At 34.2% G+C, this 27696-nt stretch overlaps 1 protein-coding gene across 2 annotated transcripts in view; it reads right to left on the minus strand.

The window, feature by feature from the left end:
* LOC145249015 (sortilin-related receptor-like) overlaps positions 1 to 27696 on the minus strand; it is a 287750-nt gene that overhangs the window by 21589 nt on the left and 238465 nt on the right. For both annotated transcript variants that reach the window (XM_080110875.1, XM_080110874.1), the window contains 5 exons: positions 23991 to 24108; positions 21007 to 21188; positions 15048 to 15154; positions 13398 to 13523; positions 6502 to 6730 (listed from right to left, as the gene is read on the minus strand). In XM_080110875.1, coding sequence (XP_079967001.1) covers positions 6502 to 6730; positions 13398 to 13523; positions 15048 to 15154; positions 21007 to 21188; positions 23991 to 24108 — 762 coding nt within the window. The remainder of the gene's footprint in view (positions 1 to 6501; positions 6731 to 13397; positions 13524 to 15047; positions 15155 to 21006; positions 21189 to 23990; positions 24109 to 27696) is intronic.

A 27696-nucleotide genomic window follows, 5' to 3' on the forward strand; every position in this document is an offset into this window, starting at 1 on the left:
CATTCATATAATTTTATTTTGTCTTGAAAAACTTGAGCCGTTTTATATTGTTATGAAACAGTGTACAGGTTAATCTCTTCCCAAAATCTTATGAAATCAATAAAATTCACAATCCTTTTTCTCAATTCAACCATTTTTGATACAAATAAACTTCAGTCTTTGTCTGACTTGTCCACCAAGTTTCAAGCATGAATGTTCAACAGTCATTGTTTTATCGTAGTTACAAGCACACGTTATAAAAAAATAATTGGGGAAACCAATGTCAAAACAATGAAATCAAGTTAGTCAAAAACAAAAGTCATAACTCATTGGATTACCCATCAGAGTACGTATTCATCATGAGAAACACTTAATGTGATCAAAAACGAAGACTTTATGGCATGTTTATGTTGAAGAATGAACGAGTGTTCAAATTAGTAGATACAGATCATTTGATGTAGTAGAAGGGTCGGTAAGGAGTGATAATATAGGATTTGAAACAAAGACATGGCCAGAGATAGGTTAGTTTTCTTTTTCTTATGCGCTAATCTTGAGCGATCGTGGGATCTGCAAAGATCGATTTTTCGCTCCACTTGACACGATAAAATACTTTATTCAAGTTATGGCCGGTTTTAAAGAGATATTTATGAAGGATATCCATTTATCTTATCATCGGCCTTCCTTTCGGTCGCTTCCTGACAACGAATTCAAAAGCAAAGACAAGTTTTGGAACAGTGTAGTTATTGACCATCAGCCCAAACCATGTGAGCCACCATCTCTTGGGTCAATACCGTAGTGCCTTCAGATATGCTCAATACAGATGTGGGTGAGCAGTGTAATTCCAGACATCTAGCGGTGCATTTTGGTTTCTGTTACAGCAAATTCTGCTTTCCTTGTTGTCGATAAAAACTTAACGTGGAAGACAGAGCAAAGATTGGTACTTATACAGTTTAGTGACGACATTAAAAAATGAAAATATTGAAAAAAAATTTTATTGTACGTAACTGTTATAGACTGAAGTTCTCCGAAAAAAAATTTCACTTCATTTGATCACGTAGTTTTTTTTTTTTACAGCGAAAAACAATTATTTATCACGACGACGTCAACGTGGCCATTTTGGAAATGTACCTAGCAGAATACCTCCATTTTAGGCCAAATTTCGCAATCTAGCCTTTTTTTTTTTCTTGCCATATTGAGATGCGCACAACACATCTGCAATTCTTTTACGTTTTTTTTATTTTTTAAATCTGCAATTTTTTTGCGTTTTTTTTTTTTTTTTTAAATAAGAATACTATTGAATATGCAAAGAAATTGAAGAATGCAAAGAATTGAAGAATTTTTATACGATATTATTTTTGAAACATGCGCAGTTGGACATGCATGGATAACTTCGAAACTTTGTTTATTTACTTCTGTTACAAATAAAAAAAAAAAAAAACTCAAAAATGGCATCTGTCTTTGCAAAAAAAAAAAAAATCTCATTCTGGTGGGGGAAAAAAAAGGGCTAGATTGGCCTAAAATGGAGGTATTCTGCTATGTACGGCAGTTACCTGCCCTTGGGGAATTCCTGGGCCTGCAATAACATTTCCAAAATGGCCACGTTGACGTAGCCGTGATAAATCATTGTTTTTCGCTGTAAAAAAAAAAAAAACTACTTGATCAAATGAAGTGAAATTTTTTTTGGAGAACATTAGTCTATAGCAGTTACGTACAATAAAAATTTTTTTCATTATTTCCATGTTTTAATGTCGTCACTAAACTGTATAAGTACCCAAAGATTTACCATTACGAAAATGGAGATAGGTCAGTATGAAATCAAAGACAAGAAACCAAATCCTAAGATACATCAAATCAATTGTTGGGATCAGAGTTATCCCCCTTGGAGATAACTGGCTGCATCACCAAATAGTGTAATGTTGGTGAGATTTGGTATTGTACTCTAGTGTATTGTATGTGATTATAAATTAATGAATAACCTTCAAACTGGATGTTGCGGCTCAATGCTTGGTCTTAATCCTACCAGACCGAGTTATCAATATACCGGTAATTTCTAAAAATGCTATATACTAAGTTACCCCTAAACCGGTATTTTTCCGACCACGTGTTTTTGGGTTGTCAGGGAACTAAAAATAGCTACCCAATCGCTGCTTAGCTTCGATTTAGTGCAAGCCTAACGTTCTGCAAATGACCTCCATTTATTTTGGCGGAGTTGTGAGTTGTTTTGTAGACTAAAGTAACCATGAAGCGAGCTAGTGACCAACCAAGCACTTCGACAGATAAAAGAGTGAGACTAAGAAATTTCATGGTGCAACAAGTGTTGGATAAATTGACAAATTCTGATTCAGACAAAGGCGAATTTGAATGGGAGTTTGTTTCTGAATCAAGTAACGCTAGTGATGAAGAATATATCGATGAAGGAGAAAGTGATGAGAATTCTGATGATGCAAATGGGCCTGTGCATGAAGGAGGGCTCCACCTATTGGGCAGACTGGCATCCACAAAAGCTGAATACTGGTGGTAGAGAAAAGGAAAAAAATTACTAACGTATTTAAATTTTTTTCACATTTTTTTTGCCCAGGAGACCTGGCACAGGGGCAAATTAGGTTCAGTAGCTCAGGTCTGGTAGCGTTAAAATAACTTTCAAATTCTAAAAGGCTTTTATTTCTAGGATTTCTTTTCTGATCGAGTCAACTGATTTAAACAATCGTCAAGGAATGAAACAAACTGTTCATATTTTCTAACGATGAATCACTTCAGATGAGACATTGTAGATAAATGTACATTTCTGTTCATTCACACAAATTTATTTTGTCTCTTAAAAAAACTTGTGCATCTTGAAATATAGTTATGAAACATTGTACAAGCTAACTCACTAAAAATGCCATGAAATTGTGAATAAAATTGACATTCCTTTCTACAATCAAATCATATCTGATACAAATAAACTTAATTCTTTGCACGACTTGTCCACCAAATTTCAAGCATAAATGTTCAACAGTTTTTGTTTTTATTTGTTTGTGGACTGTTTATCCTCATCTTCATAGTTGTTTCATGACATTTCAGCCAACTATTCCTCTGGCTTTCGTCAGATGGTTAACCGCGACGAGATAGGAATGCAGAGTCTCTTAACTGTGTCCTCAGTAATTACTGCCTTCCATAGTTGCTGCCATCTCGCCACGTTTTGACCAGCTTTAGGTAGAACTGAAACCACTATCTTCAGACAATGCTCACCTGGAACTGTAGAGATTCAAAGCATCTATATACTGTGCCACGCATCTATATACTGTGCCACGCATCTATATACTGTGCCACGCATCTATATACTGTGCCACGCATCTATATACTGTGCCACGCATCTATATACTGTGCCACGCATCTATATACTGTGCCACGCATCTATATACTGTGCCACGCATCTATATACTGTGCCACGCATCTATATACTGTGCCACGCATCTATATACTGTGCCACACATCCTGAAGGCGAATCAAGGTTGGATTTTTTGTTCTTATAAATCCAAGTTTTTCATTCTTTTCTGGTTTTCCATCATTGGGTCTGTATCGAATGGTATATTATTTTTTTATTATGGAATCCTTTGAGATGAGTAATTTGTATATTCATTTATTTTGTAGACTGTTATCCTCATCTTCATAGTAAAACACTATGAAGATGAGGATAACAGTTTGCAAATGAATAAATATACAAATTACTCATTTCAAAGGATTCCATAATAAAAATAAAATAAAATAAAATAGCTTTTGTTTTATCGTTAGATTACAAGTACTCCTGTATGCCACATGCAAAATTGTCAGTAAATCTGACAATCCTCTTTTGGCATTTTCCTTGATTTGGAATAGTAGTGTTATGGGCGCTTATTCAATCATAATGGACTCTGCCAACCATTATATAAACCATGAGGTTAATACTCCTGCGGAGTAAAAACTATCATGATCTAATGTGTGATGACAAACTGCCCAACTTAACAGTCGGAAATACCAAAAACTTTTCATTGTATTCATTTTTTTGTACAATAAATTCTTTCTAGTTAGACCTGTTGTTCATGGATTTCTTAATGACTGTAGAAAAAATGTAGCATACCTGGTTAAGCGCGGGTGTCATTTGCTTAAAAAAGAGAGAGAAAGTCTTAAACTCGAAACCTGACTAACACGCGACAAAAACGTATCTTATGCAAATTGAGACGCGGTCAGGTTTGGTAATATAAAATATAAAAAGCCAGCATTTCTGGCTAGACACGGTGGAGTGGAACTTTTGTCGGTGAACTTGATGAATGTAGAAAATAATTCATTTTCTTTTTTCAACTTAAAATATTCAACGTTAGAATGGCATTTTCCTAGGGCCACAATCAGCAGAAAAAATTTAAATTATCAATGCTCATCTGCTCAAAACACAAGATGTTTGTTTTTTGGTGCTATTATTTTACTTAAATTTCTATTTTTACAACTCTTATTTTTAGTGTTTAAAATTTGTTATAATCATTATTTAGTAGTAGTAGTAGTAGTAGTGAGGTGCAAATCCTGGAGGAATCAACATTAGGATCTGTCATCCTCTGGTCATCTCTGCCACTGTAGTAAGTAATGATGTGCTAGGCAGCAAAACACAAGCCCATCAAACAAGAACTTCCCTTCACACACACCATTGCTTTGTGTCTTCTCGATGAAACCTTCCAACTTTGTATGCAACTGCTGCACTTTGCACCTGTTGGTGTCAGGTTGAACCTGCAATCTTGATACAATCAATGAGGAGGACTTCATGCAGATACGACAATCCTGAGGCATGATCTTTGATTCCTGTGTAGAAATCTGATTTGTTCAACACCAACAAAAACACCAACAAAATCACGCTAGAGGTGGTGACAAGGGTGTAGTACCAGTGTAACATAGTACCAGTGTAACATAGTACCAGTGTAACATAGTACCAGTGTAACATAGTCGCTACATTTCAACACTTGGAAATTTTATTTCGTTTTTTTCAAAGTGTTTCCATAACTAAAAATATTGTTTCATTTTCTTTGATTGAGCATTTCTGTTCTCTGAACTTGAAATGTCGGCAACATCTGAAAAGCTTCTTTTTTTGGGGTTTTTGAAAGGAATGAAAAGCCATAATCAAATAAGATTGTTTTTCCATCATCCTTGTTCCCCACCCACCTCAGAGCCCTATGCCCTATATATATATGGGAAGTGCCTGGGGGGGGGGGGAAACCATTCACCCAGGCTCAACAGGGATACAAGGATGATATACTCAATTTCAGTGTTATCGTAATAAACACCTGTTTTCCTTTGATCTTACTATGGGATATGTAGTAATTTAAGGGGTTTGCAGCCATGTCATCGATATATTCACTTTGTTGATTGTACCTCAGCCACTGCTTTCCACCATATATTAGGGAGTAGGTGTTATTTGTGGGAATAGGATAGGCATGGTGTGTTAATGGTAGATTTTGGGAGTAGGCAATATATAGCAGGGCTTGATGTGATTGATCGGATCAGGCCCTTCCGACCGCCCGTCTAGCGTAGTAAGGGCCAAAGTGGTTGGGAAGTAGGGTGCTAAATCTTGATCTCCAAGTCTCTCAACCACCAGGTACGGGGTCGCTACCTATGGCAACCAGGTAGCCCATTCAGGGACTTTTACTCCCTGCAGGGGGGGGGGGCAGTCAGCATATTCTGATGCCCTGCCGACAGGGTCCAGTGAAATCTGATCGATTGGAAAAACTTTTTATGCCTTAAGTTGTTTGTTTAAATATTTATTTGTGGATTTTAGTTTGATTGTTTTTGTTATTTTAGTTTGATTGTTTTTGTTATTTTAGTTGGTATTTTTTAAGTTAAGAAGCCAGTAGGGAACTGGGGGTGGAAAAAAAGAGGGAAGGCGAAGAAAGGGGAGGGAAGGGGGCTGTTGACATGCTTTAGTTGTGCAAAAATTAAAAAGGAAAAAACAAAAACAGAAAGGTGTTAATGGAGGTGAGTTTGTGTTAGGAAGACAAATATTGAGAAGATAAACAAAAAAACCATGTGTCGTTAATGGATCTTATATTGTGTATGTTAGAAACTGTAGGGAAAAGTATAACTTACCTGAGAGTGTGTACGTGTGTGTGTGTGTGTGTGTGTGTGTATGTGTGTATGTGCTTTGTAGGGTTCAGTTGCTTGACAAGAATAAAATAAAATGGCAACTTGCTGTTGCTTTTATACTTGATGATCGCACATGAGTAACACAAACTCTTGCCGTCTTTATGCAAATACAAGACGCATAAAAGGAACTGTGGATAGGTTGAGTTGGAAAAAGGTGTCTCACAGAGATGGATACATGCAACAGACTTGTTAAGGTGATTAGAAAAAACATGGATGGAAAAGATAAAGAAAATTATTGAAACTGACTAGCAAACTAGAGAAACCGACTCAATAAATGTCAGTGACATTTATTGATTATTTGTTTTGTTTTTTACTACTTTTTGTACCTCTCTGCCTATTGTAAAACAAACCCAAAGACTGATGTGTGAGGTGACTTACTTGTTGTCGTGGTGCTGTTGACTATCAGCTTCTTTTCTGTATTCCAAATGTCCAAATAAGAAATGCTGTAGTTTTGGGCATTGAGTACTGGTTTCCAAGTCAAAGTAATTTCAAAGTTTTCTGTCTTTTTCACACGGAGACCAAGGACAGGACTGACAACACCTCCTTTGTCAAAGGTGATGCTACCTTCACAAGGGGGACTCTCCCCAGCATTGGTAAAGGCTGTAATCTGCGTATATAGAAAGTTTGAACATATAAAGATTACAATTTAAAACTAAAAAAGACGAGGTGGGGGGGGGATCAATACAAATAGAGTCTTTACTTATAACAATACTACAAAAGTTTGCATACTGTACCAATCCAGAGAGTGCCCCTTTTTGAAGAGTTAGACTTTGCCCTCGTAGAGAGGCAAGTAAATAAAAACAAAAAGTGGATACCAATGAACATTTTTTTTTTTTTTTAACATTTGTTATATTTTTTGTTACTCACATTCACTCCAAACAAGGCGTATCACCACTTGGACATAAGGAGCTACTAATTGAGACCATGCCTAAGAAAGATCAACAAGACGTTGGCTTATGTTACATTTGAACTCCTGCATATCAATACAGTCAAGGAAGCAGGTAGCAGGAAGGGAATTCCAAAGTCTAGCTCTTTGAGGGAGGAAGCTGTTAGAATATTAAGCTTTCTGGCATTTAGGGACCTCAACAGTGAAGGGGTGTGATTTTATTGCTAAGCAGATATGTCAGGGATATGTACGCTGAGGAGACACAAGTGCGATGAGTTCATCAGAGCACATTCCATTAAAATACTTGTAAAAAAGGCACAGGAATGCAACATTGTGGCATTTGTTACGTTGTAGAGGTTGACCATAATTAAACTTCATCCACCCGTGAAATTATTAATAAAATCCACAATCCTTTCTTCAATCCAACCGGATTTGTCATGTGTTCCTCAGACTTGTCTGATCCCTTCCCTGCTCCCTTTATTCCAGCTCGTTTAATTCATTGGTCTAGTGGTCTTCATTAATTTACTGTTTTGAAACCTCATTGCAATACAGCTTCCTATTCTAGTAGCTTCTTTTAAAAAAACTGCAATTGGTTGAACTCTCTTCCTGCTGTCGATTTTCCTCCTACCTATAACCTTTGTATTTCCAAGACTAAGGTTAATAGGCATCTACCGTCTTTGTGAGCATCACCTTTCATTCTTACTAGCTGTTTACATCAAGTGGCTTCATATTTTGTCTGGAGTAATTTCCATAAAAAAAAAAGAAACTTCAGTTTATGCCTGACTTGTCCAAGTTTTAGGCAACAATCCTCATTAATTAATAACCCTAACACCTGCATACAACATTTAAAATTGTCACAAACTGACACACTCTTCTTGACACTGCCCTGATCACCTCCACCAAGGAGGTTATGTTTTCAGTCAAAGTTGTTGGTTTGTCATTAGGTTTGACTGTGCACAGCCCAGCATCCACATCAATTGACCAATTGTTACAAAAGTTGATCAAAATATTGGCCATGATCAAGCTCGTAAGAACTAATTTAGAGGATATCTAGGTCATAAGTTAATGAAAAAAACGTGAAAATTACACTTTCGGCTATAACATTGGTTCTCTTCACGATAGAGATTTACTACCTGGCCCATATTGTAGCCAATGAAGTCCTGCATCTTATACTAACTTAATATTGAAAATTTTGGTCAGGGTTAAAATTTTGATATGTGGATCTGATGTTCTTGGATAATCGTAACCACCATATGAAGTTGCAACCCAATAAAATAAATAGTTTTTAAATTATCAATGTTCCAATTGGAATACTTCATAAAATATGGAGAAATTAGGCCCACCACTAAGGCCTAGGCCTAATTTCTCCATATTTTATGGAGTATTCCAAGACCTTTATTATCACATGCATTCTGTATTGTTTTCGCTGGTCGCCATGTTTATTTTTGTGCAGGTGTGCATTCAATTTTTGTACGTTTTTATATTGATTCTGTACACTCACTTACACTCTTCTACATAAATTCTGTATACCCAGTATTCCATAGCTAGCTATAACATATACTGACTCAACGGGTCACGGGTAGTCTAGTATATACTACACATGGTTGGATTAGAGAAAGTATTGTGAATTTTATTAATGTAAAAAGTTTTTGACTTCTAATGGGGGTATGAGACGAATGGATTCGCCAATCATTTTTATAACCAACGACTGTGCTAAACAACCAATCAAAACGTCGCAAAATTATTATAAAAATCGTCGAATTTTGGATTCAATCAGTTCGCCATTTGCTACGTCACGGATCGCATTTAATTCTTCGCCGCCATCTTTGTTCAACATAATATCTCAGAACTTAAGAGGTTAACTACGCGACGGACTGCATTTGATTCTTGGTCACCATCTTGGTTACTGATCTGAACTACGCTGCCATCTTTGTTCAACACAATGTCTCAAAACTTAACATCTATTGGGTGGCATTTTTTAAGGGACATCGGGTTATCGGAAATAATGAATAAGTTTGTTTCCTAAATCAGTAATGAAGTTCATGCCAGACATCAATTGCTTTAGACATTTCGATATGTTGTCCAGCAATTGCTTTCAAATGATCATTCATTGGCCATCACCTATCTTCATCATTAGTTTTCATTATGGTTACAGAATTTGTGGAACGACATTTGTACTGTACGATCATGTGTAGACACTTCTCTCCAGGCTTGGCTGATAATTGGTGTTAGGATTTTCGCAGCATCATGTCAAAGTTTATAACGAAGTCATATTGTTGAGAATTATTAGTCAGATTGAAATTTAATCAAAGGATTTAACAATTAAATTTGGTGTTCAATTGTCATTATAATTTCTTTATTTTGACTTAATTTTGTCTAATATATTTTATTTCAGTCAGCCGTTAAATGCAAAGTTATCTAGAATACCCCCCCCACCCCACCCCCACATACCAAGAAGAAAAAAAAAATTGTTTTAGGATTACTACTTAACTTTTTCTGTATAAATATAAACGAAATCATCCCTCTCACCATGACTCTTTCCCACCCAGTCTGCCATAAAGACAGAAACTCAAAAGCAAGTCAATGAACGAAAAGCCTTCAAACGCGCTAGAGGTGTCTTTTGGATAAGAAATAAGTTTAATGAATAAGTCAACACGTGATAATCTCCGCAACGGTATTTTCAAAATTATTTTGTTGCTAAATATCCTTGTTTCTTGGAGGTGTCTCTTCGATAAGAAAAAAGTTTAAGACCTTAAACGGAAATTAGTGATGTATTCTATTTTCATTTCATTCGTGAACATGGGAAGAGAAGTTATCTTCAAATAACTTTAATCTTGAATTAGAACCACGGACTTATACTAAGTAAATATTAATAAGTCCTTTAACCCTACCTTTTTTTTTTTTTTTTTAATGGAGAGTAGACAACACATTGTGGATGTGTTATCGGCAGCTCTCATTAATCTCGCTTCTCCTTATTTGTCCCTCAGTCCTCATCTCGAATGAGTGATTTTTCTGACAAAGTTTGAAGAAAAAGCTGCTTTCCAGGACGGCAGTACTTCATGAATAGTAGCCTGAGATGTCGGAAATTTTCTGTTTCTGTGTCTATCCTTGTGGCCATGTCACTAGTAAGGGTGCTGGAGGTAAACATTTTATCTGGGCTGACATTACCCACCTGATAGTCAGGGACCCGAACCTTGGATTAACCACTAAGGACACTGTCCTATCAGCAGGTGCAAAGTACTGGGGCTGCTGCATTGCCATCTGGTGAATGGATTCTGGACCATGCAATAGTTTCTGGTAGGGCCTCTCGATGCCATACTAGTGGGTAATTGTTACAGCTTTACCTTATCATGTGCTACAAAAAACAAAAAAAAATTCCTATTTTTTTCTCTCCTGCTTTCCCTCTCTGTCGTGTTCCAACAAAGTCTGTCGACCTGTTCCACAAATCCCAAAACCTCAACATGAAATATCTCCAGAAAAAAATCATGAATAAACCTAGAACCCCATCCTCCAACGTAGACCCCTACTACCATATCTCCTTCTCCAACATCAGGGGTCTATGTTCCAACATTTCAGAGGTTGAAACCCAATTAAAGGAGACGAAACCGGACATATTCTTCCTAAGCGACCACTTCCCTAGATGAGTTCATAATTAAAGGATACTCTAACTTAATATCTAAATCTGACCCCCAAGATCGCCATGGGCATGGAATATGTGCCTACATTAAAGATGGCTTTCCGTGTGGTAGGGATATCTTCAGAGAAGACCCTAATTTACCTTATATGTGCTTCCGGGTTGCACTTACATACACCACTGCATTTATATTTGCCCTCTATCGCCCCCACAACAACGGAATTACTCTCTTTAAGAGCATATCTGAGAAAATTGACCACATCCTGTCTGCTCATCCTTCGGCTAACATTAACATTTGCAGTGACTTCAATGTCCACAATGTGGAATGGCTGACCCACTCGAACAAGACAGATGATGAGGGAAGTTTCTGTCATGATTTTGCCATTGCCTATGACATCACCCAGATTGTTCACAAACCCACCAGCGTGCCCGATATTTCCAGTCAATACGCTAGCCTTCTAGACCTTTTTCTCACAACTTCCCCTGAGCTATGTTCATGTTCCGTTCTGTCCCCTCCAGGATCTTCTGACCACTCGGTTGTATCAGTTAAGATAAAAACGAAATGCAATAAGTCTTCAGACGTACTTCTCCACCGTACTGTATATCAATACTCTACGGCTGACTGGGATAGCTTCCGTACATTTATATCTGATCTACCCCTACATTCCATGTTTAAAAAAGATGTGTCCTCTATAGTATCAGACCTGACCGAATGGTTAATTGTAGGCATAGACCGATTCATACCATCTAAAAAATTCCAACAAAACCTAATAGCCAGCCATGGTTCTCCCCAGAATGTGCTGCTGCCATCGTGCACAGAAATCAGTTTTTCCATAGCTACCAACGTAATAGATGCACTGTGACTAGAGCTGCTTTCAGAACTGCCAGCACCACTGTACAAGAGTAATAAAAAATGCAAGAGAGCTATATGCTTAGTTCGTTAAATCCAAAGTAGCTGAGCAGCGGCTTGGTTCCCACCAATTTTGGCAAATAGCAAACAGGATCCTGAACAGAAGCGTGCGTTCTATCCCAACCATCATCAATGGACCTGAGGTCATCTCGTCAGCATCATACAAGGCCAAACTATTTGCCAAGAACTTTGCAGCTAATTCTACCCTATGCGACAATGACCATCAACTCCCTGTATTTCCTCCTATAACAGACAACACGCTATGCAACATGCAAATATCTGTGCATGAGGTCACTAAGCTAATCAAGAACCTTGATTCCAGTAAAGCAACTGGCCATGACGGCATTCTAATTATAGTGCTGAAAAAGCTTCAACCAGAACTTGCCCCCATACTTACAAAACTGTTTAAGGGTTGTCTTAAAGAGAAGTGCTTCCCAACACCCTGGAAAACCTCATCAGTATGACTTGTATTTAAGAATTCAGGAGATAAGTCGTGTTCCTCTCAGTATAGACCAATAAGTCTCCTGTGTGTCATAAGTTGCTGGAATCCATATTAAATAAACCACCTCAACAGAAATAACCTTAATGACATGCAATATGGTTTCCGTTCTGCCAGATCTACAGCAGATGTGCTGTTATATCTCATAGGATTAGTGAATCTCTTGACAAAGGCTTCCTCTCTAGGGCAATTGCTCTTGACATATCAAAAGCCTTCGATAAAGTATGGCATAAGGGCCTACTTCACAAGACTTCCAGCTACGGTATAACTGGAAATGTTTTCTCGATCATTAAATCATTTCTCTCCGATAGGCTCATAAGAGTAGTGGTTGATGGGCAGAAATCAGAGGCCCACAGTATTAATGACATCTATGCTAATGACACGACCATCCACGGCAACACATCAAAGGCCGTAAATGACAAAGTTCTCTGATTCTCTCTCCTCTGATCTCGAGCATATGGTACAGTGGAGGAAGAGGTGGCTGGTTACTTTTAATGCATCTAAAACCAAGCTCCTATCTTTACATCATCAATGCTCTGATCCCCATCTGGCATCAATTGAAATGGATGGCTCTCGACTAGGGGAAGCTCCATGTTTTAATAAGCTTCTGGGCTTGACCTTTAATCCTGACCTGAAATGGAACACGTATATCAAGTCTATTGCCAGTCGCTTGAAAAATGGTAGGATCCTTCTACTGCTCCAGAAGATATCTCACTGCTGATGCAATTCTCTATCTATATAAAAGCCAAGTACGTCCAAGGATGGAGTACTGTTGTCACATCTGGGCAGGAACTGCTAAAAACAGCCTATCCTGCCTTGACAGAGTACAAAATAGGCTTTGTGGTTTAGTGGGGATGCCCTTTTCTTTTCCCTGCAATCTCTTTCCCACAAGAGAGACGTTGCAAGCCTGTCTTTGTTTTATTGTTATTTCCATGGCAAGTGCTCGTCTGAGCTCCAATTGCTGGTCCCCTCTCGTCAATCTTTCATGAGGAGCACCCGTCTAGCTGAAACCACACTCAAAAGTTTTCCCCACTCTTTATCTGTGCCAAAACCAAAACGTAGATTCCATGAACAAAGCTTTTTTCTTAGAAGTGCACGCCTGTGGAACTCTGTTCCATCTGTCTGTTTCCCACCTGACTACAACTTGGATATCTCTAAGTCCAACATAAACAAATTCCTGATAAACCGCCCCCTTAAGTAAGGCACTTTATCAAATCTAAACACTAACGTACTGTACACGCAATAACCCTTATCCCTGAGTGGCTTCCAGGCCTTGTAAAAAAAGAAAAGAAAAGAAACAAAAAATAAAAATAAACAAACAAAAAAAAAGATGGTCGTTTCCTACCGTTACAATGTAAGTATGGTTCCTGAAAAGTGGCCGAGACATCAAACGGTCGGAATACGTCTTTCTATTTGTATCTTCTCGCTCAATTGCAAAAGTGGCTTTTGTTTTGTTGTCTTTGATGTGAATCTGAAAGAGAAGAAAATGACGATGACAGAAATATCAGCTGTCGGAAACCAGGAGTAAAGGGGTAGAGGGATGTTCATTTTAATTTTTTATGGCAGATAAACAATCTATGCCAAATTAAGTTGTCAAATATTCTTATGCGTAGGATGACTTGATATTCCTAGAATACTTTGTTCTTAGAATGAAATTCCACAAGGAGTATGGGAACATTACTTTCTATGTTCTCAATTTGATTGACCTACAGTCACTGCTTTCTAGAATCTATTTCAGAGTGGGAAAGAAAATGGAAAAGTAATGTTTTTTTTTTTACTTTTAAAAGAATTAGATTGAATATGATTGAGGATGAATTTAGATAATAGGGCATGACGTAACCAGCTGATAAATCAGATCTGAACCCGTCTAGTCGAAGTAAGGACCGAAGTGAGTGTTGAAAGTAATATGACCATTTATGTAACCCGGTCATGGGGACTGCTTAGCCACCAGGGCCCTATCCTAAAACATCATGGGTCACCACCCATGGACTATATTTTCGGTATGTGTGTCTGGAGATGGAAGGGGGGGGGGCAGCCCTATGTATGAGATCATAGTCGACAAGTTTATAGCCCTGCCAACAGAGCAAGGAGAGAGGAGTGGAAGTTGTTTCTCTGGATACAGATCATTCAACAAAATAAAATAAAACTTTGTGACAAACATTTTATTTCTTTGCTTAAAACAAAATATATGGCACAATCATGCCGATACACTGGTTCTTGACAGATCACGGAAGTTGAACAACATTGCACCAGGTGGGAATACCAGGCACTGTATGTAGGAAAATGTCGACACCTCCCTTTAAAAATATATCATCATCTACTCTGAACGGGAGATACATGCAACTGAGGGCTGTTTATGAACTTGATATTCCCATGAAACTGTCTCCTTTAGAGGAAGTTGGTTCAACCCACATACAGTGAATGCCACTGGCATATTCAAACAAAATGGTCAAATTATGTAAATTGAAAACTTATAGATTAAATGTGGTAATGGTGCAAAGAGACAGAAATAAGCAGCCATGGTTGGCATGTGCCCGCTGTAAGGAAACAGTGGCACACAAAGGCGAGAACGATTTATGCAAATTGTTGGGCTGCTGAAATGGCAAAGTAAAAAGATACAGATTTTTTGCTTGAGAGACTTTGGTTTTTTGGATGCCACATAGTTTGCGCAAGTTTTATCGTTGGTAAAAGAAATACTGCTGCTGCTTATGCAAAGAGCGAACATCTTTGTCATATGTGAAGAAAAAATAATTCAACTCAAAATCACGTGACGAAAAAGAGAATTAAATCTTTCAATCAAGTAAAGCATAAATATTTCATTAAAAAATTTAAAAAAAAAAAAAAAATTCATAAATTTTTTTTTTTTTTTTTTAAATCACAAGCCACAGAGGGATGATTTTCTATTAAACTTTTAAAATGATTTTAAATAAAAAACTTATACAAAAAAAAACAAAACAAATTGTTTTGATAAATGAGTGAATTTGCCTTTACTTACAATATATCTGGTGAGATGCCCTCTTGGATGAGCAGGTTTGCTCCACGTGGTGACTAATCCTTTGTTTCCATTTTGATGGACAGAACAATGGACAGGACTGCTTGGAACTAAAAACAAATATTAAAGTTTTTAATTTGTGGAAAACATTGTTGAATCACAAATCATTTTATGCTGACATTTTTATCGCTGATTGATTTTTACATTTTGTGAATAAATGTAAAGAAAAAAAAATTTTAATATTTATACAAACATTTTTATATATTAGTGGCCTGGCAAAGCCACAGGAGAGACAACTGAAGCAGCAAAACTGAAGCTGGCCTGCAGGACACTATTAATGATCTGACAAAGCCACAGGGGAGACAAACAAGCAAAAAACCCAAAGCAAAATTCATCCTAAAACAGCAGAACTAAAGCTGGCTTACTAGGACATTAATATATATATATATATATATATATATATATATATATATATATATATATAACTACTTAATTTACTCACATAAAATTCATATACAAAAGTATAAATTTATGCGTAAACTTTAAGTATTTACTTCAGAAGTGCTCAATACGTAGGTAGAGCAAGTTTGTAAGTTATAAAATATATATGGCGATTAAGCTACACTGAATATTCCGCGTTTTATCCACTCTAGGACTCTTCAGGCTTATAAGGCGCGTAAGCCTGAAGAGTCCTATAGTGGATGAAATGTGGAATATTCAGTGTAACTTAATCGCCATATATATTTTATAACTTACTATATATATATATATTATAACTTACTATATATATATATATATTATAACTTACTATATATATATATATATTATAACTTACTATATATATATATATATATATAACTTACTATATATATATATTATAACTTACTATATATATATATATTTTATAACTTACTGTATATATATATATATATATATATTTTATAACTTACTGTGTATATATATATATATATTTTATAACTTACTATATATATATATATATATATATATTTTATAACTTACTATATATATATATATATATATATATTATAACTTACTATATATATATATATATATATATATTATAACTTACTATATATATATATATATATATATATATATATTTTATAACTTACTATATATATATATATATTTTATAACTTACTATATATATATATATATATTTTATAACTTACTATATATATATATATTTTATAACTTACTATATATATATATATATTTTATAACGTACTATATATATATATATATATATTTTATAACTTACTATATATATATATATTTTTTATAACTTACTATATATATATATATTTTATAACTTACTATATATATATATATATATTTTATAACTTACTATATATATATATATTTTATAACTTACTATATATATATATATTTTATAACTTACTATATATATATATATTTTATAACTTACTATATATATATATATTTTATAACTTACTATATATATATATATTTTATAACTTACTATATATATATATATTTTATAACTTACTATATATATATATATTTTATAACTTACTATATATATATATATTTTATAACTTACTATAGTTATATATATTTTATAACACTATATATATATATATATATATATATATATATTTTATAACTTACTATATATATATATATATATATATATATTTTATAACTTGCTATATATATATATATATTTTATAACTTACTATATATATATATTTTATAACTTACTATATATATATATATTTTTTATAACTTACTATATATTTTATAACTTACTATATATATTATAACTTACTATATATATATATTATAACTTACAATATATATATTATAACTTACTATATATATATATATATATATTTTATAACTTACTATATATATATATATATATATATTTTATAACTTACTATATATATATATTTTATAACTTACTATATATATATATATTTTATAACTTACTATATATATATATATTTTATAACTTACTATATATATATATATTTTATAACTTACTATATATATATATATTTTATAACTTATTATATATATATATTTTATAACTTATTATATATATATATTTTATAACTTATTATATATATATATTTTATAACTTATTATATATATATATTTTATAACTTATTATATATATATATTTTATAACTTATTATATATATATATTTTATAACTTATTATATATATATATTTTATAACTTATTATATATATATATTTTATAACTTATTATATATATATATTTTATAACTTATTATATATATATATTTTATAACTTACTATATATATATATTTTATAACTTACTATATATATATATATTTTATAACTTACTATATATATATATTTTATAACTTACTATATATATATATTTTATAACTTACTATATATATATATTTTATAACTTACTATATATATATATTTTATAACTTACTATATATATATATATTTTATAACTTACTATATATATATATATTTTATAACTTACTATATATATATATATTTTATAACTTACTATATATATATATATTTTATAACTTACTATATATATATATATTTTATAACTTACTATATATATATATATTTTATAACTTACTATATATATATATATATATTTTATAACTTACTATATATATATATATATATTTTATAACTTACTATATATATATATATATATTTTATAACTTACTATATATATATATATATTTTATAACTTACTATATATATATATATATTTTATAACTTACTATATATATATATATATTTTATAACTTACTATATATATATATATATATTTTATAACTTACTATATATATATATATATATATATATATATGCTAATTTGGGATATTTAATTGGTTTGTTTAACCAATTGTCATAAAATTTTAACCATAGAATAGTATTATAATCTTCTAAAAGCCTGCAAATTTTCATGTAGTTTCGGCTTATAGAATCAATCATATGAGCATTTCAATAGGCAATGAGTAAAGATATATCAATATATAGATATACCACTTTTGGGGGCAATTTTATAAGTTTGAAATCTCGGCAACTACTGATTAGAATTTAACAAATAAAGGCTTGTTGGAAAGCTAATGACCTGAATTGTGTAGTGGGCTATGTGACATTTGCGCTTAAGGTCACACATTACTGTTTCAAAAAGTGGGAGATCACTTTTTTATATTAATTTAAGGTAAAATGAACACCCACTGTATGGATATTCATTTTACGTTAAATTAATATAGAAAAGTGATCCCCCACGTTACAATTTCTTTATATCTTGGAAACTACTAGTTTCCTGGGATTTTTACTGTTATTTTCGTTTTCAGCAACCTCGAAAACCTGTAATAGTGGTAATCTTAAAGGATTTTTCATGGGTGGAAAGATGCACCTTTACCAATACTTCTATCATAGTCATTTGTTTTCCTAGTTTTGCATATGAATTACAAAATATCTGATATTTCCCCAAAACCTATGACCTTGATGGAGGGGGGGGGAGACAAAAACTTGCTATGGTTTTAAATGATCTGAAATAACAGCAAGGGGAGACTCGATTCCAAATATTTCTCATGTTATATCTCCCCTCTTTGGTTTTCATACATAAGGTAAATTTCAGTGTATAAAGATTATTTGATACTGGAGATATTCATATTCAAAAACAGGGAAATATAACATACGAGAAATATTTGGAATCAAATTTCACCTTGCTATTATTTTAGGTCATTTGAAACCATAGCAAGTTTTAGTCTCCCCTCCATCAAGACTAGATGTTTTGGGGAAATATCAGATATATTACACACACTACACACATGACGATTATCTACAGATACAGGTGTTGCATATATATATATATATATATATATATATATATATATATATATAGGTTGGTTTAAAATCCAGTTACCTCTACCAAATGAGATGCTACAACACTAATGAACACATCAGAACAGCAATTGAAAAGAAAAAAAATGAATCACTATTTAGTCTACTTTACACAATGAGACTCTTGCTGCTTATGTGATAAGCAACCCGACGGGTAATCAACTGGGATCAAAGACTTGGTCCATTATAATCAACTACAGATATAGAAATAAAGAGCAATTTGAAAAAGATTTTCTTTTTTACTCTTATATTTTAACTAAAGTTTCTATTCTGTTCACCTCCAGTAATACTGAGTGCCCCTGCTTATCAAATTGTTTATAATATTCTAAAACATTCATATGAAAACAAAAATTTTTTTATCAATCTACCATGACAAATAAACATTAAATGACACCACAAAACAACCACAACCAACATCACACCCAAGCAACCACTACCTGCTATATTTTAAATGTTTTTATCTACTGGACATCTTAACTGCTTATTTAACGGACTATTGTCCTCAAATTCTTTAATGTTTATTTACCACCCGTGACTCATCCAGTATTCGTTGGTGCGTGTGTGTTACATATAATTCACGTAACATGACAACATATCTGTTTCTGCTGCTTCTGGCGTATTCGCCGACATCTTTGAAAGCTGGGGTCTGTTTAAAGGAATCACTTCAAGACGGACACAAGACGATGCATGTTTTCATAGATATTCTTGTCACAGCAAAACTGGAGTGAATCTTAGCTTGTGGTTTTTCTGCATCCATTTGAAAACCGTCACCCTCTTATGGGGAGACCTGTTTAACCCATCTTGCTTCTTTCGCGTCTCAAAATCAACTCACTAAAATTAATTCAGCTTATTCAAATTGGAACCCCTGACACGTCACTTCTGGACCTCATTCGGATTCTTTCTGGTGCAACCTGACCAATCAACGAGTTTGATACCTGTCACAACATTACGCCTCAACCCTTTCTGCAATTGCATGCTCACTCAACTTATCGTTTGGTACGATTCAATCTGTTATTTACTCTGCTAGATAGACAATTTGATGGACAGATAGATAAACAGATAACAGACAATTTACCCATTGCCCGGCGTTTACCTAACATACCAAAATCACACCTAAACAATCACTCCCATAACCAACATCACACCTAAACAATCACTCCCATAACCAACATCACACCTAAACAATCACTCCCATAACCAACATCACACCTAAACAATCACTCCCATAACCAACATCACACCTAAACAATCACTCCCATAACCAACATCACACCTAAACAATCACTCCCATAACCAACATCACACCTAAACAATCACTCCCATAACCAACATCACACCTAAACAATCACTCCCATAACCAACATCACACCTAAACAATCACTCCCATAACCAACATCACACCTAAACAATCACTCCCATAACCAACATCACACCTAAACAATCACTCCCATAACCAACATCACACCTAAACAATCACTCCCATAACCAACATCACACCTAAACAATCACTCCCATAACCAACATCACACCTAAACAATCACTCCCATAACCAACATCACACCTAAACAATCACTCCCATAACCAACATCACACCTAAACAATCACTCCCATAACCAACATCACACCTAAACAATCACTCCCATAACCAACATCACACCTAAACAATCACTCCCATAACCAACATCACACCTAAACAATCACTCCCATAACCAACATCACACCTAAACAATCACTCCCATAACCAACATCACACCTAAACAATCACTCCCATAACCAACATCACACCTAAACAATCACTCCTATAACCAACATCACACCTAAACAATCACTCCTATAACCAAAGTCACACCTAAACAATCACTCCTATAACCAACATCACACCAAACAATCACTCCTATAACCAACATCACACCAAACAATCAGTACCACAACTAACACGACACTGAAACAAAAAAAAGCAAAACAACAAAAAGCAAAACAAAAAAATCTAATTTTCTGGTGAATGCTTCAGAATGTTAATTTCAAAAGTACAATTCAAAAGAGAAACGACTCACTTCCATCATTCGTTTTGACTACAACAAAACGTGCTGGGCTATAAATTCGCTTGTGTGTATTGTTAGTGACTTGAACAAACACAAACAAATGGTACATGCTGGCAGGCTTCAATTTACTGAAATTGTAGCTGGTGTCTACAACGGCCGTGCGATTCACCCAGGAAAATGGGGGATCTTTCTCACTAGAAAAAAAAAAAAAAGAGAAAAGTATGAAACAGTTAAAAGGAATGGTCATTTTACGGATGACTAAAAGTATATGTGTGATTGGTAGTTGAATCCCCTTCCCCAAGATTAGAAAGTGTGTATGGAGGGAGGGCACGTGTCTTACTCTCAAGATTAAAAGGTGTGTGCGAAATGGAAGGAGGTGTGATACCACGCATCTCCGTTCAACAACTCGCTGTCCCAATGTTGTTTCCCACGGATTTTTTGTTTGTCTTATAACTGTATCATTGTAGTTTCTCTCTCTGATGGCTGTCAAAGTGAGTGCATGGATCTACAATTATAAAACTAAAACAAAACACACCGGAACAAAAGGAAAACGCAGACTCCAACACTACATACACATTAGTTGGAGTTTGGGTGTGTGCGACACCATTGATCATCTACACGCTAAGGTCCACATCTATATTTAATGTAGAGGCCGTTTCTGTCTATCAGTTGATCAATTCATTTCTCCATCCGCTCCGAGCCACAATCAGTCTTCAACTGTGCCCAACTCAAGTGTCCGACTCACGACTCAACTGATTGTGATCGACTGTTCTTTTGTTACCTTTTTTTTTCCTTTTGTTATATTTCCTTCTTTTCTCTCCTAGCACTTGGGGCCGGGGGATGTTGATGTTATCACAGAGGGATTAACTTGAAATGCATGCAAGTTTTTTGTTAAAAATCTTTTCTAAACCATGCTTTTTGAGTTTAAATTAAATTCTTACAATTTTATTTGATAATTGATTTATTTAATTGAAACAAATTGTTATAAAGTTATAACTAATTCTGTTAATGTTGTTTTAATCCTTTTCTGAATTTTTCAGACGAGAATTGACAATTCATATTATTTGACGAGAATTGATAATTCATATTATTTGGATTATGCGAACTACTGTCCTCATCTTGACGTATTTTCACAATATTTCGGTCAATGTAACCAGGTGTGTGTGTATATATATATATATATATATATATATGTAAAATGCAGATTCCCGAGTTACTCAGAAAAATTCCCAATATATATATATATATATTGGGAATTTTTCTGAGTAATTCGAGAATCTGCAGAAAAATTCCCAATATATATATATATATATTGGGAATTTTTCTGAGTAATTCGAGAATCTGCAGAAAAATTCCCAATATATATATATATATATATATATTGGGAATTTTTCTGAGTAACTCGGGAATCTGCATTTTACTCCTGTAGATTAAATAAAGAGTTCCATTTGAAATTGCATGCAGATCCCAGAGTTTGACAAGATACACCTAAAAAAGGTCGAGGTTATATCTGCTGAAATGGTGTGAAATAGCTTTTAAAACTTTCAATCTTTTAATATACAAAGATTTACAAAAAAATTTTAATTCGTTTTAAATGACTTTCTATTCAACAATTTAAAGGCTTTCAAATTCCTTTTAAATCTCCAAGGATCACAAAATTCATTTTTTTTCGACTATCAACCGGGTTTAATCAGGTGGTGGACAATTCACCCATTCACCTCAGAAAGGAAGAGGTAATGCCAAATATGGCCTAGATGCGTGGCTCCCCATGAGGGCAAAGTTAAACAAAACTGATTTTTGATGTGTGGAAATTCACCTGCCCCCAATAGTGACTGTCGTAGCGACACAAAAAATATGAAAACAACCCATTTTGTTTTTATTTAAAAAATAAAAATAATATTAAAATGTAAAAATTATTCCTAATTTGCTTATTATTAAAACGTTTTTTTCAATAAATTTTATTAAAAAGTTTTGTATAAAAGAAAACAAAAAACACACACACCTTAACCTTCGCATACGGCATAGAGTTGTCTGGGTTTTTTTTATCGGCAAGATTTGTTTTTAATATAGGATACATTTTTTTTTCTTTAATGAAACTATTTGAACAAAACATTTTTATAAGGAAACGATTGATAATTATTTTATGTTTTAATAGTTTTATTTTTTGGTCAGTGTTTTAATGAAAAAATTATGTGTTTCATCAACAGATCAATATAGGGAAAATGATATTAACACCTTAAATTTTCAATTATTACATTGATTTTATTATGATTCCCTATTTCATCCAGAAACCAAAATGCATTCTGGCAAATTTCAAAACTCATTTATAATAGGATTAAAGAATTTTTGGTACTCATGCAGAGAGTGATCCGTGCTGAAATAATAACACTATTATTTAAAAAGCCATTCTTAACATGGGGAGGGTGTTTTGTACCTATTCTGTACTTTAACCTTACCACTGAATGAAAAAACATAAAACTTTAATTAAACATGGAAATACGATTTAAAAAATAGCGCGGATCACTCTCTGCATTAGCACCAAATTTTTTTCAGTATTTTACATTGAAATTTTAATTTGAATAAATAATTAAGTAACAGTAAAACCTAAAACACAAGAAACACACAAAATAAGTTGTCATATTTTTGTTAGTATTAAGTCAATAACAATGAAAATTATATTTTTTACAGCATAATTATGCTGACACACTGGTTCCCATTAGATCACCAAAGTTAAGCATCGTCTAGCCAAGTCACTACCAAAATGGGTGACAATTTGGGAATACCAGGTGCTGTATGTGCTCTTAGCTCATCTCAGCATTGTTTCCAGTCATCCTGAACTTCTTGCCAATAAAATCAAGCAGTGCTGACTTAGAAGTGTGGTTGGGGATTACGCAACCCTTGCTTCACAGGTACATGCGCAGCTATCCTTGCAGGAGATATCCATTGTCTTTCGAGACAAAGTGGAGACCATTCAAAAGTTAAAATTAATGACTTACACAAAACTTGGAATGTAGGAGATATTTCCTGGTACATGTTTCGTAATAGGGTCCCATTTAAGTAGGACGCTACTGCTGGTCAAATCAGTATACCACATATTGGGAACACGTAATTCATCTACAAAAGACGAAACAAGAAATAAATACAATAATCACATCTGGAAATTATTCGGATTTCCTACCACAAATCTTTGCAGACAAACACTATCAATTCTCTCCTTTATATCTTTAATGTTTTGCATGACAACAAATTCTGTTCTGATAAGACGTTCAAACTTTGGTTCTTGTCCAGAATTCCCCCTATATTAAAAAAACAAAAATACAAAAAATCTGTATGATGCACGTAATCATGACGAAACAAAAATATCACATTCCAAAAATCATAAATTGATCAAGTAGTTTTATTTTTATAAAGAAAATAATTTTTAAATGATTGATTGAAATTTGTAGGCATTACAACATAAATCTTACAAGTTTGAATTATTGTGTTATCTCCCTTTGTTTTTGTTTTCAAAATGGTGTACAAGGCCGACGCTCTTCTGTTGCTCATAAAATTTGATTTTCTTATTAAAAAATAAAACTACTCAATCAATTTATATGAGTTTTGTAATATGATATTTTCGTTTCTTCACAGGGAATCACAGGTATCTAGGGAATCTAAACTAGAATCAGGTGACCAGCCCTTCATGTGCTTTAAACTAAATTTACAACATAGAATTAGCTACCTGTATTTTCTTTATCGCTCGCCATCAATCCAAGACTGTACTATAATCAATCATGTCTGACAGCATAGATGTAGCACTTTCCCTTGATACTAGCACCGAAATACATGTATTTGGTGACGTTAACGCTCACCACAGAAATTTGCTTGGCTTCTCTAACTACACTGACACAGCTGGTAGTGTCATCCATAACTTTGCTATATCCCATTCCCTGACACAGATAGTAACATTCCCAACCCTTCTTCCAGATCGCCAGAACCAGCAAGCTTCACTTTTGGATCTATTTTTGACAACTGTTTCTGAGGATTGTGTAATAAATGCTCATTGCCCACTCGGGAATGCTGATCATGCTGTGATAATGATAGACATCACTCTAAACTCTCGAACCCAAGTTGAAGAGCCATTGCTCAAAACAAGTACTACAATAAGGCTGACTGGGAAGCCATTAGAGAGCACATCAGAGATGCCCCATGGGGAAATATCTTTTCTCTTCCAGCAGAACAGTGCGCAAATGAGACTACTGAATGGTTCAAAGCAATTAATTCTATCTATATAAGAGCCATGTACGTCCAAAGATGGAGTACTGTTGCCACATTTGGGCAGGAGCTGCTAGAAAGGACTTGTCCTGCCTTGATAGAGTTCAAAATAGACTTCGTAGCCTCGTAGGGGATGTCCTTTTCTTTCCCTGCAACCTCTTTCTAACAGAAAAGATGTTGCGAGTTTGTCTCTGCTTCATCGTTATTTTCATGGCAAGTGCTCGGCTGAGCTCCATTCTATGGTCCCCCCCCCCTCGCCAAACTTTCACAAGAAACACCCGTCTAGCAGAAAACACTATCACTAATTTCCCCCACTCTTTATCTGTGCCTAAACCTAAACGTAGTGTCCTTGAGCAAAGCTTCTTTCTTAGAACTGCACACCTATGGAATTGTCTTCAGTTTTTCTGCTTTCCAGCCGACTACAATATGATTGTCTCCAAGTCTAACGTAAACAAGTTTTGATGAGCCGTTCCATATAAGTTAACAAATTTACAGACTCTCCTGTACATTCTTTAACCCTTATCCTCGAGTGGCCTCTTGGCCTTGAAAAGTTGTGATGCCTATGTAAAAAAAAAAAAAAAAATTGAAGCATATGTTCCTACACGGAAGTTCTATAGTAAACCCCACTCTCTCCAATGGTTTACTTCTCCATGCGCAGCTGCCATTGCTCAGAGGCAACATGCATACCGTAGATTTATCCAGCATAAGTCCTGTACAAACAGACAAACATATATAGAAGCTAGAAATAATTGCAAGAAAGTAGCAACAGCTAAGAGTAAATACACTGAAACCACCAGGAAATGCATTGAAGCGCAACAATTAGGAACTCGTGATTTCTGGAAAATCTACAACAGTGTATTAAATAATGGGCAATCGACAATATCCCTACTATCAAACAATCACGAGTTTGTTTGCACAGCAACTGAGAAAGCTAACATGCTTGCCCATCAGTTTGCCTCAAACTCTACCTTGGACCCAGCTAAGGCTGCTGCAAAGAAGGTGGGCTCTCTCTCTATCATGCTAGGAAGTTACTTACGTATCCTGTACCTCTACAAAGCCACCATTCGCCCATGTCTGGAGTACTGCTGTCACATTTGGGCTGGTGCATCTGCTACTAGTCTCTCCCTCTTGGACAGGGTCCAAAAGAGAGTCGCCAACTTAATAGGTTCTGAACTGTCATCTAAACTTCAGCCCCTGTCCCACTGACGAAATGTTGCATCCTTCTGTCTGTTTTATAAGTATTTTAATGGTGGATGCTCTGACAAACTACAAGCACTTGTATCCCCTCAACAAAAATACCCCCGACTAACCGACAAGCAGAAAAGTCCCACCCCTACACAGTTGAGATCCGTAGATGTAAGAAAGCCTTTTACTCTAATAGCTTCTTCCCTAGAACGGCAGGACTTCGGAATTCTCTTCCGGTTTCCTGCTTCCCCAACTGTACTGACATGCAGAAGTTCAAGTGTAATGTGAACAGATATCTTGGTGCTCAATTTCCTACACAGTAGCTTATGTCCCTGATAGTAGTCCCCTACATCAAAGTGGCAATGTGCCTTGTTTGGGGTGAAAATGTAATAAAGGTATGTACAATGTACAGATTTTTATTTTTGTTTTTTAATAAATAAGGAGTGCTGGACAAGAACCTAAACTGCTGTAGTAGTAATGTGCTTGTGCATTATAATCAGAGATTTTATATAAAAAAAAATTTTTAAATGCAGTTCAAGTAAAAACCTTACGTAATTACATACTATGTTGAAATTAGTAAAAACATCCAAAAAAATGATAGAAAATCTACTAGAACTATTTTTTTAGAAAACAAGAAAAACAGAAAAACAAAACATTCTTATTGAACCATCATTTTCTAATTTAAGTGAAAAACAAGGGAGATAAATCTGTCATATGGAATTGGTTGCAATAGAAGAAATATAAAACTGCATGATTTGTTAAATTTTATTTTTTCTTCAATTTTTCTGCTCAATCATTTTTTGTAAATTTTACTAATTTCGACACATGTAATTAAGTAATGGTGTTTTTACTTAAAATTTATTTTTGATATCCTATTATAATGCACAAGAACCGTAAATCTTTAATTTTTTTTTACAAAGGTTTTTATTGTTGAAATAATAACCCCTCTCATCCCGACTTCTATACAAGAGGAATATGAATGCCATAAAAATATCTGAAATTGAAATCAATTTACTAACCTGATCCTCTTGAATCGTTTAAAGCATGACATAATTCATATTTCGAGAGAGAGAGAGAGAGGAAAGGGAAAAAAGGAAAGCGGAGACCGAGAAATGGAATGTGGTACAATGATGGGCAACCCTTTTGTTGGAACTGGATTTCTTCACATTGAACACCTTATACCTAACTCTGCCCTCGTGAGGAGGTGAGTAAATAGAGACAATTATGGTGTTGCATTGGAACGTTGCGCCAAGCAATTTTGAC

The sequence above is a fragment of the Euprymna scolopes genome, chromosome 27 (genome assembly GCF_053919585.1).
Source record: "Euprymna scolopes isolate OS-2025 chromosome 27, ASM5391958v1, whole genome shotgun sequence".
NCBI classification, from domain to species: Eukaryota; Metazoa; Mollusca; class Cephalopoda; order Sepiida; family Sepiolidae; genus Euprymna; species Euprymna scolopes.